Source organism: Pelodiscus sinensis, chromosome 19, assembly GCF_049634645.1.
Source record: "Pelodiscus sinensis isolate JC-2024 chromosome 19, ASM4963464v1, whole genome shotgun sequence".
NCBI lineage: Eukaryota > Metazoa > Chordata > Testudines > Trionychidae > Pelodiscus > Pelodiscus sinensis.
This window is the reverse complement of record NC_134729.1, coordinates 1,155,604-1,177,073: the sequence shown is the minus strand read 5'-3', so window position 1 is coordinate 1,177,073 and position 21,470 is coordinate 1,155,604. Positions and strand designations below refer to the sequence as shown.

Here is a 21,470-nt window from a genome sequence, read left to right as displayed (position 1 = left end):
GTTAGGAGTTTGAGCATCCTGCCCCCCGGTTGGGGTGTGTGTGTGTGTGTGTGTTGGGGGGGGGGGCTTTGACTGACTCAGGGACTTGGTTCCCAGCCTCCTCCTTGCAGCTAGAATCAGTCCGGCGGGGGAGCCGTGCGGCGCCCCGAGAAGGGTTCTGCTGCAGCCTCCCTGATGCTTTCACGGTGGCATCGCTGCAGGGTTGCCGGGGAGGGCGGTTGCCATGGCGTCGCTACAGCAGCAGCAGCGTTGCCAGGGACAATTGGGTGTGTGGCCTGTGTGTGAGGGGGACTGTCGGGAGTGGGGGCGCTGGGGGGGGTGGCGGGCGCCCTGTGTGTGAGGGGGCCCGTCGGGAGTGGGGGCACTGGGGGGTGTGGCGGGCGCCCTGTGTGTGAGGGGGGCCGTCGGGAGTGGGGGCGCTGGGGGGTGTGGCGGGCGCCCTGTGTGTGAGGGGGGCCGTTGGGAATGGGGGAGCTGGGGGGTGTGGCGGGCGCCCTGTGTGTGAGGGGGACCATCGGGAGTGGGGGCGCTGGGGGGGTGTGGCGGGCGCCCTGTGTGTGAGGGGGCCCGTCGGGAGTGGGGGCACTGGGGGGTGTGGCGGGCGCCCTGTGTGTGAGGGGGCCCGTCGGGAGTGGGGGCGCTGGGGGGGTGTGGCGGGCGCCCTGTGTGTGAGGGGGCCCGTCGGGAGTGGGGGCACTGGGGGGTGTGGCGGGCGCCCTGTGTGTGAGGGGGCCCGTCGGGAGTGGGGGCGCTGGGGGGGTGTGGCGGGCGCCCTGTGTGTGAGGGGGCCCGTCGGGAGTGGGGGCGCTGGGGGGGTGTGGCGGGCGCCCTGTGTGTGAGGGGGCCCGTCGGGAGTGGGGGCGCTGGGGGGGTGTGGCGGGCGCCCTGTGTGTGAGGGGGCCTGTCGGGAGTGGGGGTGCTGGGGGGTGTGGCAGGCGCCCTGTGTGTGAGGGGGCCCGTCGGGAGTGGGGGCGCTGGGGGGTGTGGCGGGCGCCCTGTGTGTGAGGGGGCCCGTCGGGAGTGGGGGCGCTGGGGGGTGTGGTGGGCGCCCTGTGTGTGAGGGGGGCTGTCGGGAGTGGGGGTGCTGGGGGGTGTGGCAGGCGCCCTGTGTGTGAGGGGGCCCGTCGGGAGTGGGGGCGCTGGGGGGTGTGGTGGGCGCCCTGTGTGTGAGGGGGCCGTCGGGAGTGGGGGCGCTGGGGGGTGTGGCGGGCGCCCTGTGTGTGCACACGTGTGCGTCACTGGTTGGGCATCGCTGGGTGTGCCGCAGGGCGCCGCTGGGTGCATGTGTCCGTGGGTGCATGCAGGGTCGTTCGTGTGCGTCTCTGGGTGCCCGGCTCCCCTGCTGCCTGCCCTGCCCTATGGATGGTCCCCCCCCAACTCCCTTTCCCTAGCCCCACAGCCTGGTCCCCCAGCCAAGCTGCCGGCCTCCGGGCGCAGGCCCTGTGGCAGATCCCCCCAGCTGGCAGAGAGCAGGAGCAGACCCTGGAGCATTTGGGGGTCGGGAGGGGCACAGAGAGACCTGGCCAGCCAGCATCAGCTCCATACACCCAACTTCATTGCAGCGGCTCCTTCCCCAGCGCCCTGCTGTCACCTGGCCCTAGAGCGGCCCGTCCGCCCTCTGCAGTGCGTCCAGCGCCAGCTTCCCCTGCAGCCTGTAGGGGGAGACACGTGCTCAACACAGCGCCCCCTGCTGGGTCCTTCCCACAGTGCCCCGCCTGGACCCCTGGAAATCCGTGGGGACTCAGGAGGTCCCTGGCTGGAGCAGCCCCCTTACGGGAAACCAAGACTCTTGCTCCTGCCGGGCAGCTGGGCCTGCCCCCCAGAGAGCTCCTAATCTGAGGAGACCTGGGTGGGAGGGAAACTGAGGCACGGGGCAGCCAGGGCAGAGCTAGGAATAGAACCCAGGGGTCCTGAGTCCCACCCCTGGACCTCCCTCTGGGCTGAGCCATTTCCCCCATGGGGCTCTTGGGACTGGAGGTCACATGGTTCCGCTCCACACCAGGGGGCAGGTCTCAATGGTCCCTGCCCCCATGTGCTCACTGGCGTGGGCTGGCTGGAGTGGGCGCTGAGTTTCATGCCCTTGGGGAAGAACGAGTCAGGCTGGGAGCCTGGGCCCAGCCAGATGGGTTCCCCCCCAGCAACCCCACAAGCTCCCCCCCCCCGGCAGGGCCTCGACCTGTGGGCGAAGAGGAAGAAGTCGTGGACGTGCTGGTGCTGGAGCAGCTCCCGGCGGTGCTGGATCAGGAGGGCGACGCAGAGCAGCACCTCGAAGGAGACTGTGGCCAGGCGCGGGGCCAAGCCCTCCTCCCCTGCAGGGCAGGGCAAGTGGGGGCCAGGTCAGTGGAGCTGAAAGGCAGCACGGGGGGCAGCGGCAGAGCTGGGGGGGTAGGACTGGGCTGGCAGGGGCTGTGGGTCGGGACTGGGGGCACCAGCAGAGCTGGGGGGGGTAAGACTGGGATGGCAGGGGCTGTGGGTCAGCGCGGGGGGCACCGGTAGAGCTGGGGGGGGTAGGACTGGGCTGGCAGGGGCTGTGGGTCAGCGCGGGGGGCACCGGTAGAGCTGGGGGGGGGTAGGACTGGGCTGGCAGGGGCTGTGGGTCAGCGTGGGGGGCACCGGTAGAGCTGGGGGGGGGTAGGACTGGGCTGGCAGGGGCTGTGGGTCAGCGCGGGGGGCACCGGTAGAGCTGGGGGGGGTAGGACTGGGCTGGCAGGGGCTGTGGGTCAGCGCGGGGGGCACCGGTAGAGCTGGGGGGGGGTAGGACTGGGCTGGCAGGGGCTGTGGGTCAGCGTGGGGGGCACCGGCAGAGCTGGGGGGGGTAGGACTGGGCTGGCAGGGGCTGTGGGTCAGCGCGGGGGGCACCGGCAGAGCTGGGGGGGGGTAGGACTGGGCTGGCAGGGGCTGTGGGTCAGCGCGGGGGGCACCGGCAGAGCTGGGGGGGGGTAGGACTGGGCTGGCAGGGGCTGTGGGTCAGCGCGGGGGGCACTGGTAGAGCGGGGGGGGGCTAGGACTGGGCTGGCAGGGGCTGTGGGTCAGCGCGGGGGGCACCGGTAGAGCTGGGGGGGGTAGGACTGGGCTGGCAGGGGCTGTGGGTCAGCGCTGGGGCGGATCTGGGGGCAGAGGCTGAGGTGTGGAGGGGCGGAACTGGCAGCTGCCCCTCACCTTCCCTGCCAGGCGGCGACAGGATACCGGGGGCCAGCTCGGCGGGGTCCCCTTCCAGCGCGCCCAGCTCCATCACCCGCGCCGCGTCCTCATGGCCCAGCTCCCGCTGGAACCGCAGCAGCAGCCACCTGGGGCGGGGGCGGGGAGGAGGGCGTGAGGAGCCAGGGCCACGCAGGTCGCCCTTCTCCCCTGCCAGCCGGCCCCAAATGCCCCATCCCCGGCTGCTCTCCCTCCTCCAGCCCCGCTGGCCAGGGCCTGCTCCCATCTCCCCGGCGCCCCCCCGCCCCGCAGGGCCGCAGCCGGGGGGGGGGGGGGGGCTGGGGTCTCTCACAGGCCGGCCGAGCCCACTTCCATTCTCGCCCCGACCCTGCAGCCGCTGGCGCTGAAGGTGCCCGTCGAAGCCGGCGAGCCGCCCCCGGGACCAGCCGCACGCCTGCCCGTCGGCCCTGGCTGGGAAACCTGCTCAGGTCTGAACCCCGACGTTGGCAGGGGAGGGGGAGGGGAATCGCCCAGCTTTTCCCTGTAAAACTTTGGGTTTGTTTAACCCCCCCACCCCCCAGCGGGGAGGGGCGCCCTGGAGCAGTGGAGGTGCCAGGGAGCAGTGGGGGCCACCAGGGGGTGACAGAGCCACCTGCCACCGCAGGTCAAGTGCCCTGGACTGCTCCTGGGGGTGAGCCCCCCCCCGCATGGCGGGAACCCTGGGTTGGGGGGCTCCTGACCCGAGGCAGAAGAGCAGCTTCTCCTCCGAGGTCCTGGCGATGTGATGATACAGCTCGGGGTCCACGCGCTGCAGCAGCTCCTCTGTGGTCTCTGCGCTGGACACACCGACGGCACTCAGCCCTGCCCCCGCCCCCGCCCCCGCCCCCGCCCCACAGAGCGGGGATGTTTGCCCCCGGCACCGGGAGTGCCCCCAGGTGCCCAACAAGGGGGCGAAAGCCAGAATTTCAAAGGTCACAAGGGCCTGGGGGGTGGAGTTATACATCCCAGCCAGAAGGTGGCGCTCCCGCCACACACCGGCTGCCAGGGGAGAGCACCTCCTGCCGTGCCCCTGCCCTATGGCGCCCCCTGCTGTGCCCCTGCCCCACAGCGCCCCCTAGTGCCACAGTGAGGCCAGGACTTGCTGCCAGGGGAGAGCACCCCCTGCTGTGACCCTGCCCCACAGCGCCCCCTAGTGCCACAGTGAGGCCAGGACTTGCTGCCAAGGGAGAGCACCCCCTGCTGTGACCCTGCCCCACAGCGCCCCCTAGTGCCACAGTGAGGCCAGGACTTGCTGCCAGGGGAGAGCACCCCCTGCTGCGACCCTGCCCCACAGCGCCCCCTAGTGCCACAGTGAGGCCAGGACTTGCTGCCAGGGGCGAACACCCCCTGCTGCGACCCTGCCCCACAGCGCCCCCTAGTGCCACAGTGAGGCCAGGACTTGCTGCCAGGGGCGAACACCCCCTGCTGCGACCCTGCCCCACAGCGCCCCCTAGTGCCACAGTGAGGCCAGGACTTGCTGCCAGGGGAGAGCACCCCCTGCTGTGACCCTGCCCCACAGTGCCTCCTGCTGGCCCCTGCCCCACAGCGCCCCCAGTGCCACAGTAAGGCCAGGACAGAGCGCCCCCTATGGGGCTCCACCCAGCCCGCTTTCCCCGGGGGGTGGGGGTGGGGATTACTTCCCAAAGTCAGACAGGGCGGGGCAAGGCTGCGAATGGAACCCAAGAGTCCCAGACCCAGCCCCCTGCTCTAACCACTAGATCTCACTACACGCGCACTTCTGAGGTCACCCCCCACCCAGCCATGGACCAGACTTGGGAAAAACCCGGCTGTGGGAGGCGCAGCCCCTCCCCCCCCACCGAGGCTCGCGTCCCCCTCCCCTGCGCTGGGCCCCCCCGCTGCTCACGGATGCGGCGCGCCACGCCCTGGGCACTCAGGCTGGGGGCCCAGCGCCGCATGCACGTGGCGAAGCACCAGAAGGCGTCGAACTCGGAGTCCAGGGTCTGCAGGAAGCGGCTGGCGAAGTCGTTCATGCCCTGGCAGTAGCCAATGTCTGGGGAGGGGGGGAGTCAGGGGAGTGTGGGGCAACGGGAGCCAGGTGGGGGTCAAAGGAGACGGGGGGCGAGGGGCAGTGAGGGGAGTTAGGGGAGGTCAGGAGGCACCAGGGTGGGGAGCAGGTGGAAGGGGATGTGGGGCCGGGGGGCAGAAGGGCAGTCGAGGGGGGGTAGCACAGGGAGAGGCCGGGGAAGGAATGGAGGAGAGGGCACTGGGGGGCTGAGAGCAGAGAAGGAGACACTGGAGGAGCAGAAGTGGGGTGCTGTGAGTGGGGGATAGAGACGGGATGCTGGGGGCAGAGGAGGAGTGCTGGGAGGGTGGGGAGCATGTGGGGGGCAGAAGTGGGGTGCTGGGGTAGAAATGAGGTGTGGGCGGTGGAGGGCAGGTGGGGGGCAGAGGAGGGGTCCTGGGGGTGGGTGCTGGGGGCAGGTGCTGGGAATGGGGGGACAGAGGCAGGGTGCTGGGGGGTGGAGGGTAGGCGGGGGACAGAGGAGGGGTGCTGGGGGCGGGTGCTGGGAATGGAGGGACAGAGGCAGGGTGCTGGGGGGGTGGAGGGCAGGCGGGGTGCTGGGGGTGGGTGCTGGGAGTGGGGGGAAGAGGCAGGGTGCTGGGGAGTTGGGGGGCAGGCAGGGTGCCGGGGGCGGGGGGCAGGTGATGGGAGCGGGGGGGGGCAAGGTGCTGGGGGTGGGTGCTGGAGGGTGGGGGGCAGGCGGGGTGCTGGGGGCAGGTGATGGGAGTGGGGGGGGCAGGGTGCCGGGGGCGGGTGCTGGGTACCCACCTTGATGGAAGGCCACGAACGTGATGAGAATCTCCCGCAGGTAGAGCAGCTTCACCAGCCCCTGGCGCCTGCGGAGCCACAGCAGGGATGAGCCAGGTGAGCGCCGGGTACCACAGGGGGGGGGGGACACGTGGCCCCACAGGGTGTGTGAGAGGCTGGTGGGCACAGGGCTTAGGGCGGCCTTGCAGGGGTGCCTGCATCGCACTGGGGTGGCTGTTCCTATGTGGCACTGGGGGCCTGCCTGGCAGGTGTGTGGCACTGGGGGGGGGCTTGTGGCACTGGGGGGGCTGGCACCGGGGGGGTTGAAATGGGGGAGTGTGGCATTGGGGGGGCATGTGGCACTGAGGTTTGTGGCATGGGGGGTGGCACGGGGGGGACATGTGGCACTGGGGGGGTGCAGCACTGGGGAGTGGCATGTGGCATGGGGGCGTGTGGCATGGGGGTGACACGGGGGGGCGTGTGGCACTGGGGGGTGCAGCACTGGGGAGTGGCATGTGGCATGGGGGCGTGTGGCATGGGGGTGACACGGGGGGGCGTGTGGCACGGGGGGGCGTGTGGCACTGGGGGGGTGCAGCACTGGGGAGTGGCATGTGGCATGGGGGCGTGTGGCATGGGGGTGACACGGGGGGGCGTGTGGCACTGGGGAGTGGCATGTGGCATGGGGGCGTGTGGCATGGGGGTGACACGGGGGGGCGTGTGGCACTGGGGGGTGCAGCACTGGGGAGTGGCATGTGGCATGGGGGCGTGTGGCATGGGGGTGACACGGGGGGGCGTGTGGCACTGGGGGGCGTGTGGCACTGGGGGGTGCAGCACTGGGGAGTGGCATGTGGCATGGGGGTGACACGGGGGGGCGTGCGGCACCAGGGCCTGCCCGGCGGGCGCACTCACTGGAAGAAGCTGCGGTGCCGGTCGGTGCGGGGCACGTCAGCGTCTATGTCCCTCAGCGTGGCCAGGAACTGGGGCTGGCTGAGGCTCTGGACCCACTGGCTGTGCTGGGGGCGAGGAGGCAGCTGCGTCAGCCTTCGGCCCGGCCCCACTGAGCCCCAGGGTTCGGTGATGGCGGGGCCATGGGGCAGGGGCCACGGACCAGGACCCTGGGTTCTACTCCCACACCCAGGGTGCCCCTCCCGTGCCCACGTGGCCTGGATCTCCAGTCCCCATGGCCGGCTGAGCCCGGGCGTTCCCTGCGTGGCACCAGCCCCTCCCACGCTGCCACCCAGCCAGGACCGGCACCGCGGGGACGTCTCACCTCCACCGCCACCCTCGTCTGCCTCCGCCCCCTGCTGCGCCTCGTAGGTCTCAATGGCCAGGGACAGTTCCACTGTGGGAGGGAGAAAGGGGTCGCCAGCTCTTGCAGGAGGCGGAGCTCTGTGGCCCGCCCAGTGGGAGGAGCTTGTGGGGCTATAAATTGAAGGGGTTGCGTGTCCCTGCCAGTCAGTGGCTGGGCTGGAGGTCGGGGCGCCCTGACCTGCCCCGAGTTGTAGGCAAGAGATCTTGGCGGCGTTCGCGGGAGCGCTGAACGGTGGGGGAAGCGGATGGTTTCCCCCCCACCCATGGTCCCTATTGTACCCCCCCACCCCAGCTCTGCCACCGGCTCAGCCCCCTGCATGCTAGGGGGGCACTTACAGTCTGACTGCACCTTCATGCGCCCGGCGCTGGGGAACTGCCGTCTCCAGGCGCTTCGCATGCTCCGGTAGCGAGTGGCCAACTGCTGGTCCAGCCGGCGCCGCTCCTCGGCGGTGGAGCCCGCAGGATACACGCCAAAGAGGAACTTCCAGGTGACCCGCCGCTCGCTGGCGTCGGTGCCTGCCCCCAGCCCGCCCCACAGCGCATGAGCTCGGACTGGGCTGGACCACGGGCTGCACGCTCAGAACACGCGACTCCCTGGCACTGGGAGGGGAGTGGTGCCTAGTGGCTACAGCAGTGCAAGCTGGGAGCCAGGACTCCTGGGCTCCCTCCCTGGCTCTGGGAGGGGAGTGGTGCCTAGTGATGAGAATGAGGGGGAGGGGCTGGTAGCCTGCCCTGGGTGCTGATGGGAAATGTAGTCAGCTCTTTGCTGGAGCAGGGACCCAGAAACACAGGGTGGGTTTTGGGGGGGGGCGTTATTTCTGTTCAACCCTGGTCTCCAACCAACACGCAGTTGCTGTGCCTGCTGATACAGCTCCATGGTGCTGCTACAGCCTAGCCGGCACCTTTCTCTTCACAGCACCACCCCTCACGCCAGTTGCGCCATCCCCTCTGTATAGATGGGGAAACTGAGGCACGGAGCAGGGCAGTGACTTGCACGGGGGCCCCGCGGGCTCGCGGCGGAGCTGGGCGCAGAGCCCAGGTGCTCTCAGCCGGAGCAGATGGGCAACGCTGAGCTCTCGCCTGCTTTGGCCGGGGGGGTGGGTCGCTTTCCTGCCCCTCTGGGCCCTGCCCTGCCGTGGACTCAGGGACTCTTGGTATCAGTGGCTGGGATGAGAGGGGGTGCCCCACCCCTACCCCCCACGCACCTCTCTCCGCGACCACCTTGCGCAGCCCCGCCAGGTCCAGCCTGCCGGCCTCGTCGAAGAGGCTCTGGAGGGAGCTGGTTGCCGGAAGCTTGGATTCTGGCCCACCTGTGCAGGCGCTATCCCCATCGGGGTGACTCCCGGGTGGCTGCTCCTGGATCCCGCTCCAGCCCCACATTCCCGCTGGGCCCCTCTGCCACGCGGCCACGATGCCCTTGCTGCGGGGAGGGGGGTGGGGGGAAGGGCCATCAGTGAATCATTGCTGCACAGGGGCCACGGGACCAGCTCTGATTGGGAGGGGAGAGCGCCCCCTGCTGACCCACACCCTGCTCTGTGCAGTGCGGCGCCCCCTAGTGCCATGCAGGGGTCTGCACTGAGCTGGGGTGTAGAGCGCCCCCTGCTGACCCACACCCTGCTCTGTGCAGCGCGGCGCCCCCTAGTGCCATGCAGGGGTCTGCACTGAGCTGGGGTGTAGAGCGCCCCCTGCTGACCCACACCCTGCTCTGTGCAGCGCGGCGCCCCCTAGTGCCATGCAGGGGTCTGCACTGAGCTGGGGTGTAGAGCGCCCCCCTGCTGACCCACACCCTGCTCTGTGCAGCGCGGCGCCCCCTAGTGCCATGCAGGGGTCTGCACTGAGCTGGGGTGTAGAGCGCCCCCTGCTGACCCACACCCTGCTCTGTGCAGCGCGGCGCCCCCTAGTGCCATGCAGGGGTCTGCACTGAGCTGGGGTGTAGAGTGCCCCCTACTGACCCACACTTGCTCTGTGCACTGCACGGATATTGGGGGGAACACAGGCAGCCTTTGCATTTGCTCCCTCCACCCCCCACAGGCTCTCTGCCCCACACCGTGCTCTGGCCCCAGGTCGGCGGCGCCTGACCTGATGGGGGTGCCGTCCCCGTCTCTGGCCCAGGAGTGGAGGGCACGCAGGAGTTGGCAGCTGCGGACTCTGTGGAGGGCACGCTCCGCCAGGTGCAGCAGGACGCCGATGGAAGACCTGGGGGGGGGGTCACACACAAAGAGGGTCAGGGCCTGGGGCCAGCCCCATGTGTCTGACCCCCAGGAGCCCGCTGCTCACCTCAGGGCCCGGAGCCAGTCCAGCAGGAGCTGGCGCACCACCCCACCCTTCATTGCCTGGTGCCCTGGGCACCGCTGGGTGCCATAGGGTGGGGGGATCCTGGAGCAGTGGGGCCCACAGGTGGCAGGGGGCCAGCAGGGGGCTGCAGGGGTCCAGTCACAGCTTTGCCCCAGGCCATTCTCCCCGGCTTCCACGTGGGGGATGTCACAATGGGGCCCTAGTGCTGCCTGTTGCTTGGGAAACCATCGGGTTCCACCTGGGCTGGAAAGTCAATGGGCCCATCTAGCCCGGCATCTGGCCTCCTGCTGCTGTAGCTCTGTGGGGCGGTGCGTGGCTCTCAGCAGGAGACCGGGGGTCCTCCTGCATCAGGCTCCTGCAGCGTGGCTCCCACTTGGGCTGGTGTCGCCCCCCCAGAGCTGCGGGGGGGGGAAGTCCCCCCCCACTGCAGAGGGGGAGTCCAAAGGGCTTCCTGGCACCAGCGCAAAGGCAGGGCCGGGCCCGGCTCCTGGCCCCCTGGTGTCTGCAGGGGTGGGGTGCAGGGCGGGGGAATGTGGGTTGTTCAGTTCCCTTTGTGTGCGGCCCCTGACTGATTTTTCTGAGGTCAGTGTGCTCCCCCCTCAATAACCCCCCCCCGCCTTACACAGGCACCCGGCATCAGACCACCAAGAAGGGCCAATCCCCCTGCCAGCTGCTGCAGCCCCTAATCCCCCCCAGCTGGGGGTGCTGGGCGGCTCCCCGCAGACCCCTGACCCCAGCAGGTAACCTGAGCTGGGGGGGGGGGTCACGTTACTCCTGGGCCACAGCTGGGGCAGCTGTGCGAGGGCAGGAGCTGGCACCTGTCACTGCCGTGGCAGGAGCCCCGAATTCCTCTGCCCGGCTGGGACAGGAATGTCCCGGTGCCCCAGCCCCATGGCCAGGCATTCACACGGTGCTGGGTTACAGCAGCCTGGGCAATGGGGCAGGAACCAGGACACCTGGGTTCTCCCCCCAGCACAGAGAGGGGAGTGGGGGCTAGTGGTTAGAGCGGGAGGCTAGGTGTTGGGCGAGCAGGCGTCTATTCCTGGCTGGCCCACAGGCTCCCTGCCTCAGTCTCCCCCGGGTCAGGCTCCCTGGCCTCAGTCTCCCCCGGGTCAGGCTCCCTGCCTCAGTCTCCCCCTGGTCCCGGCTGTGAGCTTTTGTGCCTCACGGTGTGTAAAACGCCCTGGGACTCAGGCAGCGGGTGCTGGGAGGGGAAGGCACCTTAGCCCTGGTGCCGGGGGGATGGGGCGCGGTGGGAGGGGGCCACTGCAGGGGCAGGGGTGAAAGCTCTTGCCCCCCCGAAGGAGGAGCAGGCCGGGGGAGGAGGTGCCCGGACAGACAAGGGCTGGGAAGGAGGCCGGGGGCTCCCTCGGGGCCGGGGCGAGGGGCAGAGCCTGGCTCGTCTGGCCTCCTCTAGGGAGCCCGGGGGGCAGCCTGACTCGCTGCTTTGCCCCCTCCCTGAGACCCCTCCCCCGGTCTAGGCTGAGCTGAGCCGCCCCTCGCTGGTGGCTTAGGCCCTGGGCCCTGGTTTGTATCACGGCCCTGCCTGGCTCCCTCCTGGCCCAGTGAACCCCCAAAGGGCCGGCTCGGGGACAGGAGCCAGGGGCAATAGTCCCGAGTCTCTCCTCTCATTTTGCCCCCCCCCCCACAAAAATAAGTCCAGCTCCCCTAATCCCAGCCCCACATCCCATCACTCCTCCCCCATCTCGGCCCCCCATCCCATCGCCCCTCCCCCATCTCGGCATCCCATCCCATCACCCCTCCCCCACCTCGGCCCCCCATCCCATCACCCCTCCCTAATTCTATCACCCCTCCCCCATCTCGGCCCCCATCCCATTGCCCCTCCCCCAATTCCATCGCCCCTCCCCCTTCTCGGCCCCCCATCCCATCACCCCTCCCTAATTCTATCACCCCTCCCCCATCTCGGCCCCCCATCCCATCACCCCTCCCCCAACACAGCCCCCGCCCCCCTGCCATTCACAAAGCGCCCATCTTCTCGCCCTTGGCCTCCCTGCCAGGCTGCCGCCTGCCGTCCCCGGCGCGGCCACAAGGGGTCTCCCTTGTGCCACCAAAGCGCCGCGCCGCGGGTCACCTGGCCCTGCAGGGGAGGGATGAAACCCCCGGGCCGAGCCCCCCCCCCCCGCGCCTGGACCAGATTCAGCCCCTCCCCCCCAGGAGAGGGCGCCCCCTGGGGGACACAGGCTGCCCCTTTTGTGTCTTTGGGGGACCCCTAAGTCCCCCCCCCCCCCATCAGTTAACTAGGGTCAACTCTGCTGCTTCGTTTCATTGGCCTGGCTGCGCCTGGATGCCAGGGTGATGGGCTGGGGAGAGACAGTGGCGGGTGGGGGGGGGGCTCTGGCTGGTGTGGACGAGGCGGGAAGATTTCACCCCTGGGTGCTCCGGGGAAAGGCAGAGGCTTGCTTTGGGGGGGCCCTGCACCCCAGCCCTGGCTTGTCGTGGGGAGGCCTCACCCCTTGCAAAACACCCTAACTCAGGCGTTACTTTCCCACGCAGAGAGACTCGCCCAACCGCCCCGTGGCTGTCGCGTGTGCAGCCAGCACGGCCGCTGTCACAGCCCCTGGCAAACGTGTCGTCTCATGACCCCGCTGCTGCCGTGCCGTGACATCATGTGACTGACGTGTGGGCTGCGGGGTGGAGCTTTGGGGTGCAGGAAGGGGCTCCGGCTTTGGGGGGGCAGGGCTGGGGCAGGAGGGACTTCCCCCGAGCGGTTCCCCGGCAGCAGTGCAGCAGGGGGGCTAAGGCAGCTTCCTGCCTCTCCGGGCCCCGCAGGCCAGCCTGGCCCCAGAAGCAGCCGGCAGTAGGTTCCCAGCCAATGGAAGTGAGGGGCTAATGCTTGGGGCAGGGGCAGCGCATGGAGCGCTCTGCACTTGCCCACTCCCCCCGCGTAGGAGCCGGGCCTGCTACCGACCGCTTCTGGGGTGCAGCGCAGTCTTGGGTACCAAGACAAACAAGTCGCTGCCTTAGCCCCCGCACCTCCCACCGGATCCCCCTGCAGCCAGGAGATCCCAGGCCCGACATGGCCCGGCCCAGTGCTGGGCATGCCCAAGAGTTTGGAAACCCCTGCTCTATGACAAGGGACTAATCTGTACTGGGCAGGGGGCACCTTTCTAGCAGGATACCTGCCTTCAGGCCGCGGGCTGGACTGTTGGATTGTTAAAAATCTGGGTACTCAGGCCCTCAGCTAGGCTCCCAAATCAGAGACCTCTATCTATCCCCTACACCCCCCATCCATCTATCTATCCCCTACACCCCCCATCCATCTATCCCTCTATCTATCCCCTACACCCCCCATCCATCTATCTATCCCCTACACCCCCCATCCATCTATCTATCTATCCCCTACACCCCTATCTATCTATCCATCTATCTATCCCCTACACCCCCCATCCATCTATCCATCTATCCATCCCCTACACCCCCCATCCATCTATCTATCTATCCCCTACACCCCTATCTATCTATCCATCTATCTATCCCCTACACCCCCCATCCATCTATCCCTCTATCTATCCCCTACACCCCCCATCCATCTATCTATCCCCTACACCCCCCATCCATCTATCTATCTATCCCCTACACCCCTATCTATCTATCCATCTATCTATCCCCTACACCCCCCATCCATCTATCCCTCTATCTATCCCCTACACCCCCCATCCATCTATCTATCTATCCCCTACACCCCTATCTATCTATCCATCTATCTATCCCCTACACCCCCCATCCATCTATCCATCTATCTATCCCCTACACCCCCCATCCATCTATCCATCCCCTACACCCCCCATCCATCTATCTATCCCCTACACCCCCATCCATCTATCCCTCTATCTATCCCCTACACCCCCCATCCATCTATCTATCCCCTACACCCCTATCTATCTATCCATCTATCTATCCCCTACACCCCCCATCTATCTACCCCTCTATCTATCCCCTACACCCCCCATCCATCTATCCCTCTGTCTATCCCCTACACCCCCCATCCATCTATCTATCCCCTACACCCCCATCCATCTATCCCTCTATCTATCCCCTACACCCCCCATCCATCTATCTATCCCCTACACCCCCATCCATCTATCCCTCTATCTATCCCCTACACCCCCATCCATCTATCCCTCTATCTATCCCCTACACCCCCCCATCCATCTATCTATCCCCTACACCCCCCATCCATCTATCTATCCCCTACACCCCTATCTATCTATCCATCTATCTATCCCCTACACCCCCCATCCATCTATCCCTCTATCTATCCCCTACCCCCCCATCCATCTATCTATCCCCTACACCCCCCATCCATCCATCTATCTATCCCCTACACCCCCCATCCATCTATCCATCTATCTATCCCCTACACCCCCCATCCATCTATCCATCTATCTATCCCCTACACCCCCCATCCATCTATCCATCTATCTATCCCCTACACCCCCATCCATCTATCCATCTATCTATCCCCTACACCCCCCATCCATCTATCTATCCCCTACACCCCCCCATCCATCTATCCCTCTAGCTATCCCCTACACCCCCTATCTATCTATCTATCTATCTATCTATCTATCTATCTATCTATCTATCTATCTATCCCCTACACCCCCATCCATCTATCCATCTATCCCCTACACCCCCATCCATCCATCTATCTATCCCCTACACCCCCCATCCATCTATCCCCTACACCCCCATCCATCTATCCATCTATCTATCCCCTACACTCTCATCCATCTATCCATCTATCTATCCCCTACACCCCCATCTATCTATCTGCAAACACCCCATCTATCTATCCCCTACATCCCCATCCATCTATCCATCTATCTATCCCCTACACCCCCATCCATCTATCTACTCCTTACACACCCATCCATCTATACATCTATCTATCCCCTATATCCCCCATCTATCTATCTATCTATCTATCTATCTATCTATCTATCTATCTATCTATCTATCTATCTATCTATCTATCTATCTATCTATCTATCTATCTATCTATCTATCCCTACACCCCCCATCTATCTATCTGCAAACACCCCATCTATCTATCCCCTACACCCCCATCCATCTATCCATCTATCTATCCCCTATATCCCCTACACCCCTATCTATCTATCTATCTATCTATCTATCTATCTATCTATCTATCTATCTATCTATCCCTACACCCCCCATCTATCTATCTGCAAAAACCCATCTCTCTATCCCCTACACCCATCTATCTACTTATCTATCTATCCCAGATTCACCCCCCAGCTGCCCAATTTAGCAGCTTAAAATAATGACGCAAACATCTCTCTTCCAGTTCCCTCCCTCCCTGTGAATTGGGGGTGTTGTTGCTTGCCACAGTGACAGCCAACAGGGAGGGAGGGTGGTGGGTGGCACGTGCCAGTCTGGGGTAATGTCCATTTAATTTTTCTTTCCATGTGCAGAATAAATTTTGTTCTGTGCACTGAGGCATGTGCGGATGTGCACCACCAATAGATATACCTGCTGGTGGCTAATCAGCTGGGCGGCATTTGAATCTCTCCTGGATGGTGGTACAAGCACTCGGCTCACAGCGGTTGGTCCAGGCCTCTCTCCTCCTTTGCTGCTTTCTCATGCCCTGGTTACTGAGCAGTGCTGCCCAGCTGGGTTTCGTCTCTTTCCAGGCTGCGTCTCTGTGTGGTTCATGCCCGTGCTCCCTTGTATAGATCAAGGGGAGAAGGTGAGTGAGTGGCAAGAGGAGGGTCCCCCTTGGGCGATACGGGGTGCCCAGAAGGCGGTGGGGGCTGTCGGGTACCTGGAGAGCAGGCGATGCCCCCGATAAGGGCCCGGGGGCAGGTGGGTACTGACTCCAGCAGGGCGGATACGGACTGGAATGTCCTGGCAGGCCATTTCCCCGGCTCATTTCTCGCCGCTAATGAGCAGCGGCTCATCCACGGGGCACCGATTGCTCTCCGGCTGCTCATGCGGTGAGTCTCCTGGCTGGGAAATTCACGGCCCACCCCGCGGGGGTGCCGAGCTGGTAATGGCTCGTCGCGGGAGGCTGGCACCGAGGCCCAGGCCGGGAGCGCTGGGGGCTGCCAGCCAGAGCCCCGCGGCTGTATCCACGCATGTCTCCTGGATGGGCGTGGGCGTGGGGCCCTGGATGCGCTGGGCGCCGTGTAAATGCCTTGGGGGGGCAGAGGGGCAGGGGAAGGAGTTTGTGGCAAAGGCCAGGCTGCAGGACCCCTGGGGCCCATTTGGGCCAGGCTGGGTCGGAGCAGCCCGGTGAATGCCCCTACCCCTGAGCCTGGTCCTGGCGGTGCTGAAAGGCCAGGTTCCGGCAGGGGCAGCGGGTGGGGGGAGGGGGGCTGTTTCCATCCTGGTTCTGCAGACCCAGCATCTGGCCACAGGCAGATCCAGAAGCGAATTCAGAATCGGCCCCTGGTGTGTAACGGGCCAAGCACAAAGCCCAGTGGGGATGGGCCAAGATCCCGATCTGCTCTGGGCTCGTAGCCCAGGGTAGAATTTTGGGGGGAGCGAGGGGGGCTGGGAACAGAGGCTGTCTGCAGTGACCAGCTCTGGGCTCCCCTCCCGCACGTCGCGCTGCCTCATATGTCCCTGCAGCCCGCCCTCTGGGGGATGGACTCGGCCCTACTTATCCCATGTGCCCTATAGGGCCACAGGCCGAGGGAGATTCCCCTCCGGCTCCAGGCCCGGGTGGTGCTTTCAGATCAGGAGCCACCTTCTGAAGCAGGGCTCCAGGTTCTCACTGCACCGGAGCGATGCTCCGTGCGGCTGCATGTGCCCCCTAGCGCCATGCTGGGGCATTGGGCTCAGCCCTGGGAGGGGGTGGGAGAGGGCCCCCTGCTGGTCCCTTTCCCCTGCCGCACAGCGCCCCCTGCTGGTGCCTTTCCCCTGCCGCACAGCGCCCCATGCTGGTGCCTTTCCCCTGCCGCACAGCGCCCCCTGCTGGTCCCTTTCCCCTGCCGCACAGCGCCCCCTGCTGGTGCCTTTCCCCTGCCGCACAGCGCCCCTTGCTGGTGCCTTTCCCCTGCCGCACAGCGCCCCCTGCTGGTCCCTTTCCCCTGCCGCACAGCGCCCCCTGCTGGTGCCTTTCCCCTGCCGCACAGCGCCCCATGCTGGTCCCTTTCCCCTGCCGCACAGCGCCCCATGCTGGTGCCTTTCCCCTGCCGCACAGCGCCCCATGCTGGTGCCTTTCCCCTGCCGCACAGCGCCCCCTGCTGGTCCCTTTCCCCTGCCGCACAGCGCCCCCTGCTGGTGCCTTTCCCCTGCCGCACAGCGCCCCCTGCTGGTGCCTTTCCCCTGCCGCACAGCGCCCCCTAGAGGTGCAGCCAGGAACAGGGCCCCGGCACTGAGCTGGCATTGCCAGAAGCCCTGGGCCAGGAGCCCTGCACTGAGCCCGTCCGCCGCTCCCCGGCACCCCTTCCAGCAGGCAGGCGGTGGGGGGCCCAGGCGTGGCCGCTCCCTGCCCCCCGCCCCCGGCAGCGCTTTATTGGCGTTGGAATGGAATGTGCGGCCCCGAAGAGCCTCGTCCTGGGGCGGGGGCGGGGGGGAAACAGCCGCAATAAATCAGCAGGGAGGCAAATATGACACAAGAGCTGGGGGCTGGAGCACCACAGGCCCAGCTGCTGTCGCTTCATTTGTGCCGGCTGCCCCCCCCCCCCCCGCCAGGGCCGGAAATGGGGGGCAGGTTGGAGCCTGCAAACAGCTCTCTGCGCCTCCATCCACCCGCCCGTCCACCCTCAGCTGCCTGGCTATCTACCCCCGTGCACCCCTCTGGCCAGCTATCTACCCCCGTGCACCCCTCTATCTATCTATGTACCCCGTACCCCCTCTGGCTAGCTATCTACCCCCGTGCACCCCTCTATCTATCTATGTACCCCGTACCCCCTATCTATCTACCCCCATGCACCCCTCTGGCCAGCTATCTACCCCCGTGCACCCCTCTGGCTAGCTATCTACCCCGTACCCCCTCTGGCTAGCTATCTACCCCCATGCACCCCTCTATCTATCTATGTACCCCGTACCCCCTATCTATCTACCCCCGTGCACCCCTCTGGCCAGCTATCTACCCCCGTGCACCCCTCTGGCTAGCTATCTACCCCGTACCCCCTCTGGCTAGCTATCTACCCCCATGCACCCCTCTATCTATCTATGTACCCCGTACCCCCTATCTATCTACCCCCGTGCACCCCTCTGGCTAGCTATCTACCCCCGTGCACCCCTCTGGCTAGCTATCTACCCCGTACCCCCTATCTATCTACCCCCATGCACCCCTCTGGCTAGTTATCTCCCCCTTACCCCCTCTGTCTGTCTATCTCCCCCCATGCACCCCTCTGGCTAGCTATCTCCCCCCATGCACCCCTCTGGCTAGCTATCTACCCCGTATCCCCTCTGGCTAGCTATCTACCCCCATGCACCCCTCTATCTATCTATGTACCCCGTACCCCCTATCTATCTCCCCCCATGCACCCCTCTGGCTAGCTATCTACCCCCATGCACCCCTCTATCTATCTATGTACCCCGTACCCCCTATCTATCTCCCCCCATGCACCCCTCTGGCTAGCTATCTACCCCCATGCACCCCTCTATCTATCTATGTACCCCGTACCCCCTATCTATCTCCCCCCATGCACCCCTCTGGCTAGCTATCTACCCCCATGCACCCCTCTATCTATCTATGTACCCCGTACCCCCTATCTATCTACCCCCGTGCACCCCTCTGGCTAGCTATCTACCCCGTACCCCCTCTGGCTAGCTATCTACCCCCATGCACCCCTCTATCTATCTATGTACCCCGTACCCCCTATCTATCTACCCCCATGCACCCCTCTGGCTAGTTATCTCCCCTTTACCCCCTCTGTCTGTCTATCTCCCCCCATGCACCCCTCTGGCTAGCTATCTCCCCCCATGCACCCCTCTGGCTAGCTATCTACCCCGTATCCCCTCTGGCTAGCTATCTACCCCCATGCACCCCTCTATCTATCTATGTACCCCGTACCCCCTATCTATCTACCCCCATGCACCCCTCTGGCTAGCTATCTACCCCGTACCCTCTGTGGCTAGTTATATACCCCGTATCCCCCTCTGGCTAGTTATCTACCCCCATGCACCCCTCTATCTATGTACCCCGTACCCCCTATCTACCCCCATGCACCCCTCTATCTATGTACCCTGTACCCCCTATCTATCTACCCCCATGCACCCCTCTGGCTAGCTATCTACCCCGTACCCCCTCTGGCTAGTTATCTACCCCCATGCACCCCTCTATCTATCTATGTACCCCGTACCCCCTATCTATCTACCCCCATGCACCCCTCTATCTATTTATCTACCCCGTACCCCCTCTGGCTAGTAATCTACCCCCATACCCCCTCTAGCTATCTACCCCCATGCACCCCTCTGGCTAGTTATCTACCCCCATACACCCCTCTATCTATCTACCCCCATACACCCCTCTATCTATCTACCCCGTACCCCCTCTGGCTAGTTATCTACCCCGTACACCCTATCTATCTACCCCCATGCACCCCCATCTATCTATCTACCCCGTACCCCCCTCTGTCTGTCTATCTACCCCATGCACCCCCTATCTATCTACCCCCATGCACCCCCCTATCTATCTATCTACCCTGTACCCCCCTCTGTCTGTCTATCTACCCCGTACCCCCTCTGGCTAGTTATCTACCCCCATGCCCCCTCTAACTATCTATCTATCTATCTACCCCCATACGCCATCTATCTATCTATCTATCTATCTATCTATCTATCTATCTATCTATCTTCTGGCAATGAGCTTCTAGCCCCCCGACTTTTCTCCATCCCCCTTACGTCCCCCCCAGCCTTGTGAAAGGGAATGGAGACGGCCCTGGAGCACGGGGCTCCCCCCGGCTGTCTGAGCCCCCTCAGCTGGGGCTGTCAGCCGTTCCCCTGCCATGTGCTGGGGGGGGGCATGGGTGAGCTGAGTTTGCTGGGCCTTGGGCCGTTCCCAGCTCCTTTCACCCACAGCCATGGCCCGAGGCGTGAATGGGAGAGCAAGGGATTTGCTGGAAAGACAAGGCCTCTGTTTCCATGGAAACAGCCCTCCCCAGGCCGGGCAGTGATGCAGATGTGTGTGGGGGAGGGGGCGGGGGGGGGGAGCGGAGTGGGGGAGGCATGAAACCAAGAGCGAGGACAGGAGGTGTCAGGTGGCATCTATGAAAAGTGGACACAGGGGGGTGCCCGAAACAGACATCCCCACACAGCAGGGGGGGGGCAGGGGGACTTGAAACAGACATTTGCAGGGAGCATTGGGATGTGGGGGAGGCTCGTTCTCTAGTCTCTTAGAGGGTCCCCCCCCCCCATGGTCTCTGGTCCCGCCTAGCGACTGACCCTTAATTCGGCAGGAGGGTGCCTGGAATTGGACAGTGAGCGTGTGTTTATGGCAGGGGAGGGGAGAACAGCCTTCCCTGTCTCCGTAAGGGCAGCTGGGGCGTGAGGGAGTGAAGCCAGCAACCCCTGATCTCCAGCAAACTCCCCCAAGGCAGCTCAGCCACCTGTCCGGGCAACTCCCGGCCATCAGGGCATGTCTCAAAATCCTGGGGGCAGACCTCCTGCGCAGGCTTCACAGAGGAATTTAGACCCAGGCTGTTCCCAGCCTAGGAGGGGAGTGCGGTCTAGTGGTTAGAGTGGGGGGCAGGGGCTGGGAGTCAGGTGTCCTGGGCTCCGTTCCCAGCTCCACAAAGCAGGCCCCAGCTCCGCCCCCCTTGCGAAGTGCTTTGAACCCCTGCGCTCCTGCTGGTATTTACCCCGGTCTCTGCCCTCTTTGTGAGTGGGGCCCTGCTCCCCCCCCCCACTGAACTTGGGAGGGGGGGCGGCTGCGTCTGGGCCTGCAGAGCCCGCGGCCCCGGCGTGCTTGAGCCGTGAGCGAATGCTGCCTGGCGATCGGCGCAGCCCCAGTGTTTGAACGGGAGAACCGTGGGGGCCCTGGCCGGAGTTCAAAGCTCGGCGAGGCTGCGGCTTTCATGTGGCTCTTCAAAGCCGGCTGGCGAGAGACCCCTTCCCCCGCCCGCTTCCCCTCCATCTGCCGCCCCCCAACCAGAGAGAGGGGCCCCATCGCCTCCCTCCTCCCAGCCCTTCACGCGGGGGGCTGCTGGGCCGGGAAGGGGATCTAAGGCCTTCCCCTGCAGCCCGGGGCCAGCCAGGGCCCTCGCTCAAGGGGGACTGGTGGGAGAAGCAGCCTGTCTCCTCGAGGGCCCTGTCAGGACAGTGGCTGAGGGCTCCCCGCTGTAGGGGAGGGGTCTCCGGGAGGGTGGGGATGCTGGGAGGCAGCTTGGTTTAGAGGTGAGACTGCAGGACCCTGGGGTCTTCTGCCAGACTCTGTGTTGGCGGGGGGGTTGTGCCTCAGTTTCCCTGTGTGGATAAAGAGCCCACTAGCCTTGATGGCCTGGGCGTTCGAAGGGTTAAAGCCCCCTTCCCTCCCCCCCGCCCGGGGCTGCCGGGAGATGATGGATGAGTGCCGAGCCAGGCCCTGGCTGGGAGCAGGCGGCTGATGCAAACCTGAAGCCGGGGCCAGGTGTTCTGCTCCGCTCCCCACGCCCCGGGGGGAGTAGGGGGGGATGCACCTGCAGTCGCATTCTCCGGCCCCTCCCATGCAGTTGCCTTTAAAGGGGCCATTCCCCCTTTCTTCGGAGCTCCCCCCGCAACTGGCAGCAGACATGAGCCGGGGGCAGCCCCAAAGCACGGGGGGGGGGGGGGTCTGAGGAGCCAAGAGGTTGGACCTGGGCATGGACATTTCCCTGGTTGGGGGTCCCCCCGCCAGGCACAGAGACAGCTGGGCTCGCTACCCCGCTCCCTGCATTGCCCCCCGGCCCCCCGACAATCAGTTCTAAACCATCAGCTGCAAGGCAAACCTAGCCCGGCT

At 65.5% G+C, this 21,470-nt stretch overlaps 1 protein-coding gene across 1 annotated transcript; it reads right to left on the bottom strand.

The window, feature by feature from the left end:
* Positions 1-1,533: 1,533 nt before the first annotated feature.
* LOC142819054 (TBC1 domain family member 25-like) lies at positions 1,534-8,638 on the bottom strand. Its single transcript, XM_075903381.1, has 10 exons — positions 8,464-8,638; positions 7,595-7,774; positions 7,218-7,289; positions 6,857-7,004; positions 5,969-6,036; positions 5,042-5,188; positions 3,879-3,969; positions 3,160-3,287; positions 2,177-2,309; positions 1,534-1,652 (listed from the first exon to the last, which is right to left on the bottom strand). Exons 1-10 carry the CDS (start codon positions 8,636-8,638, stop codon positions 1,598-1,600), a joined length of 1,197 nt encoding a protein of 398 aa, XP_075759496.1. The 3' UTR covers positions 1,534-1,597.
* Between the last annotated feature and the right edge of the window lie 12,832 nt (positions 8,639-21,470).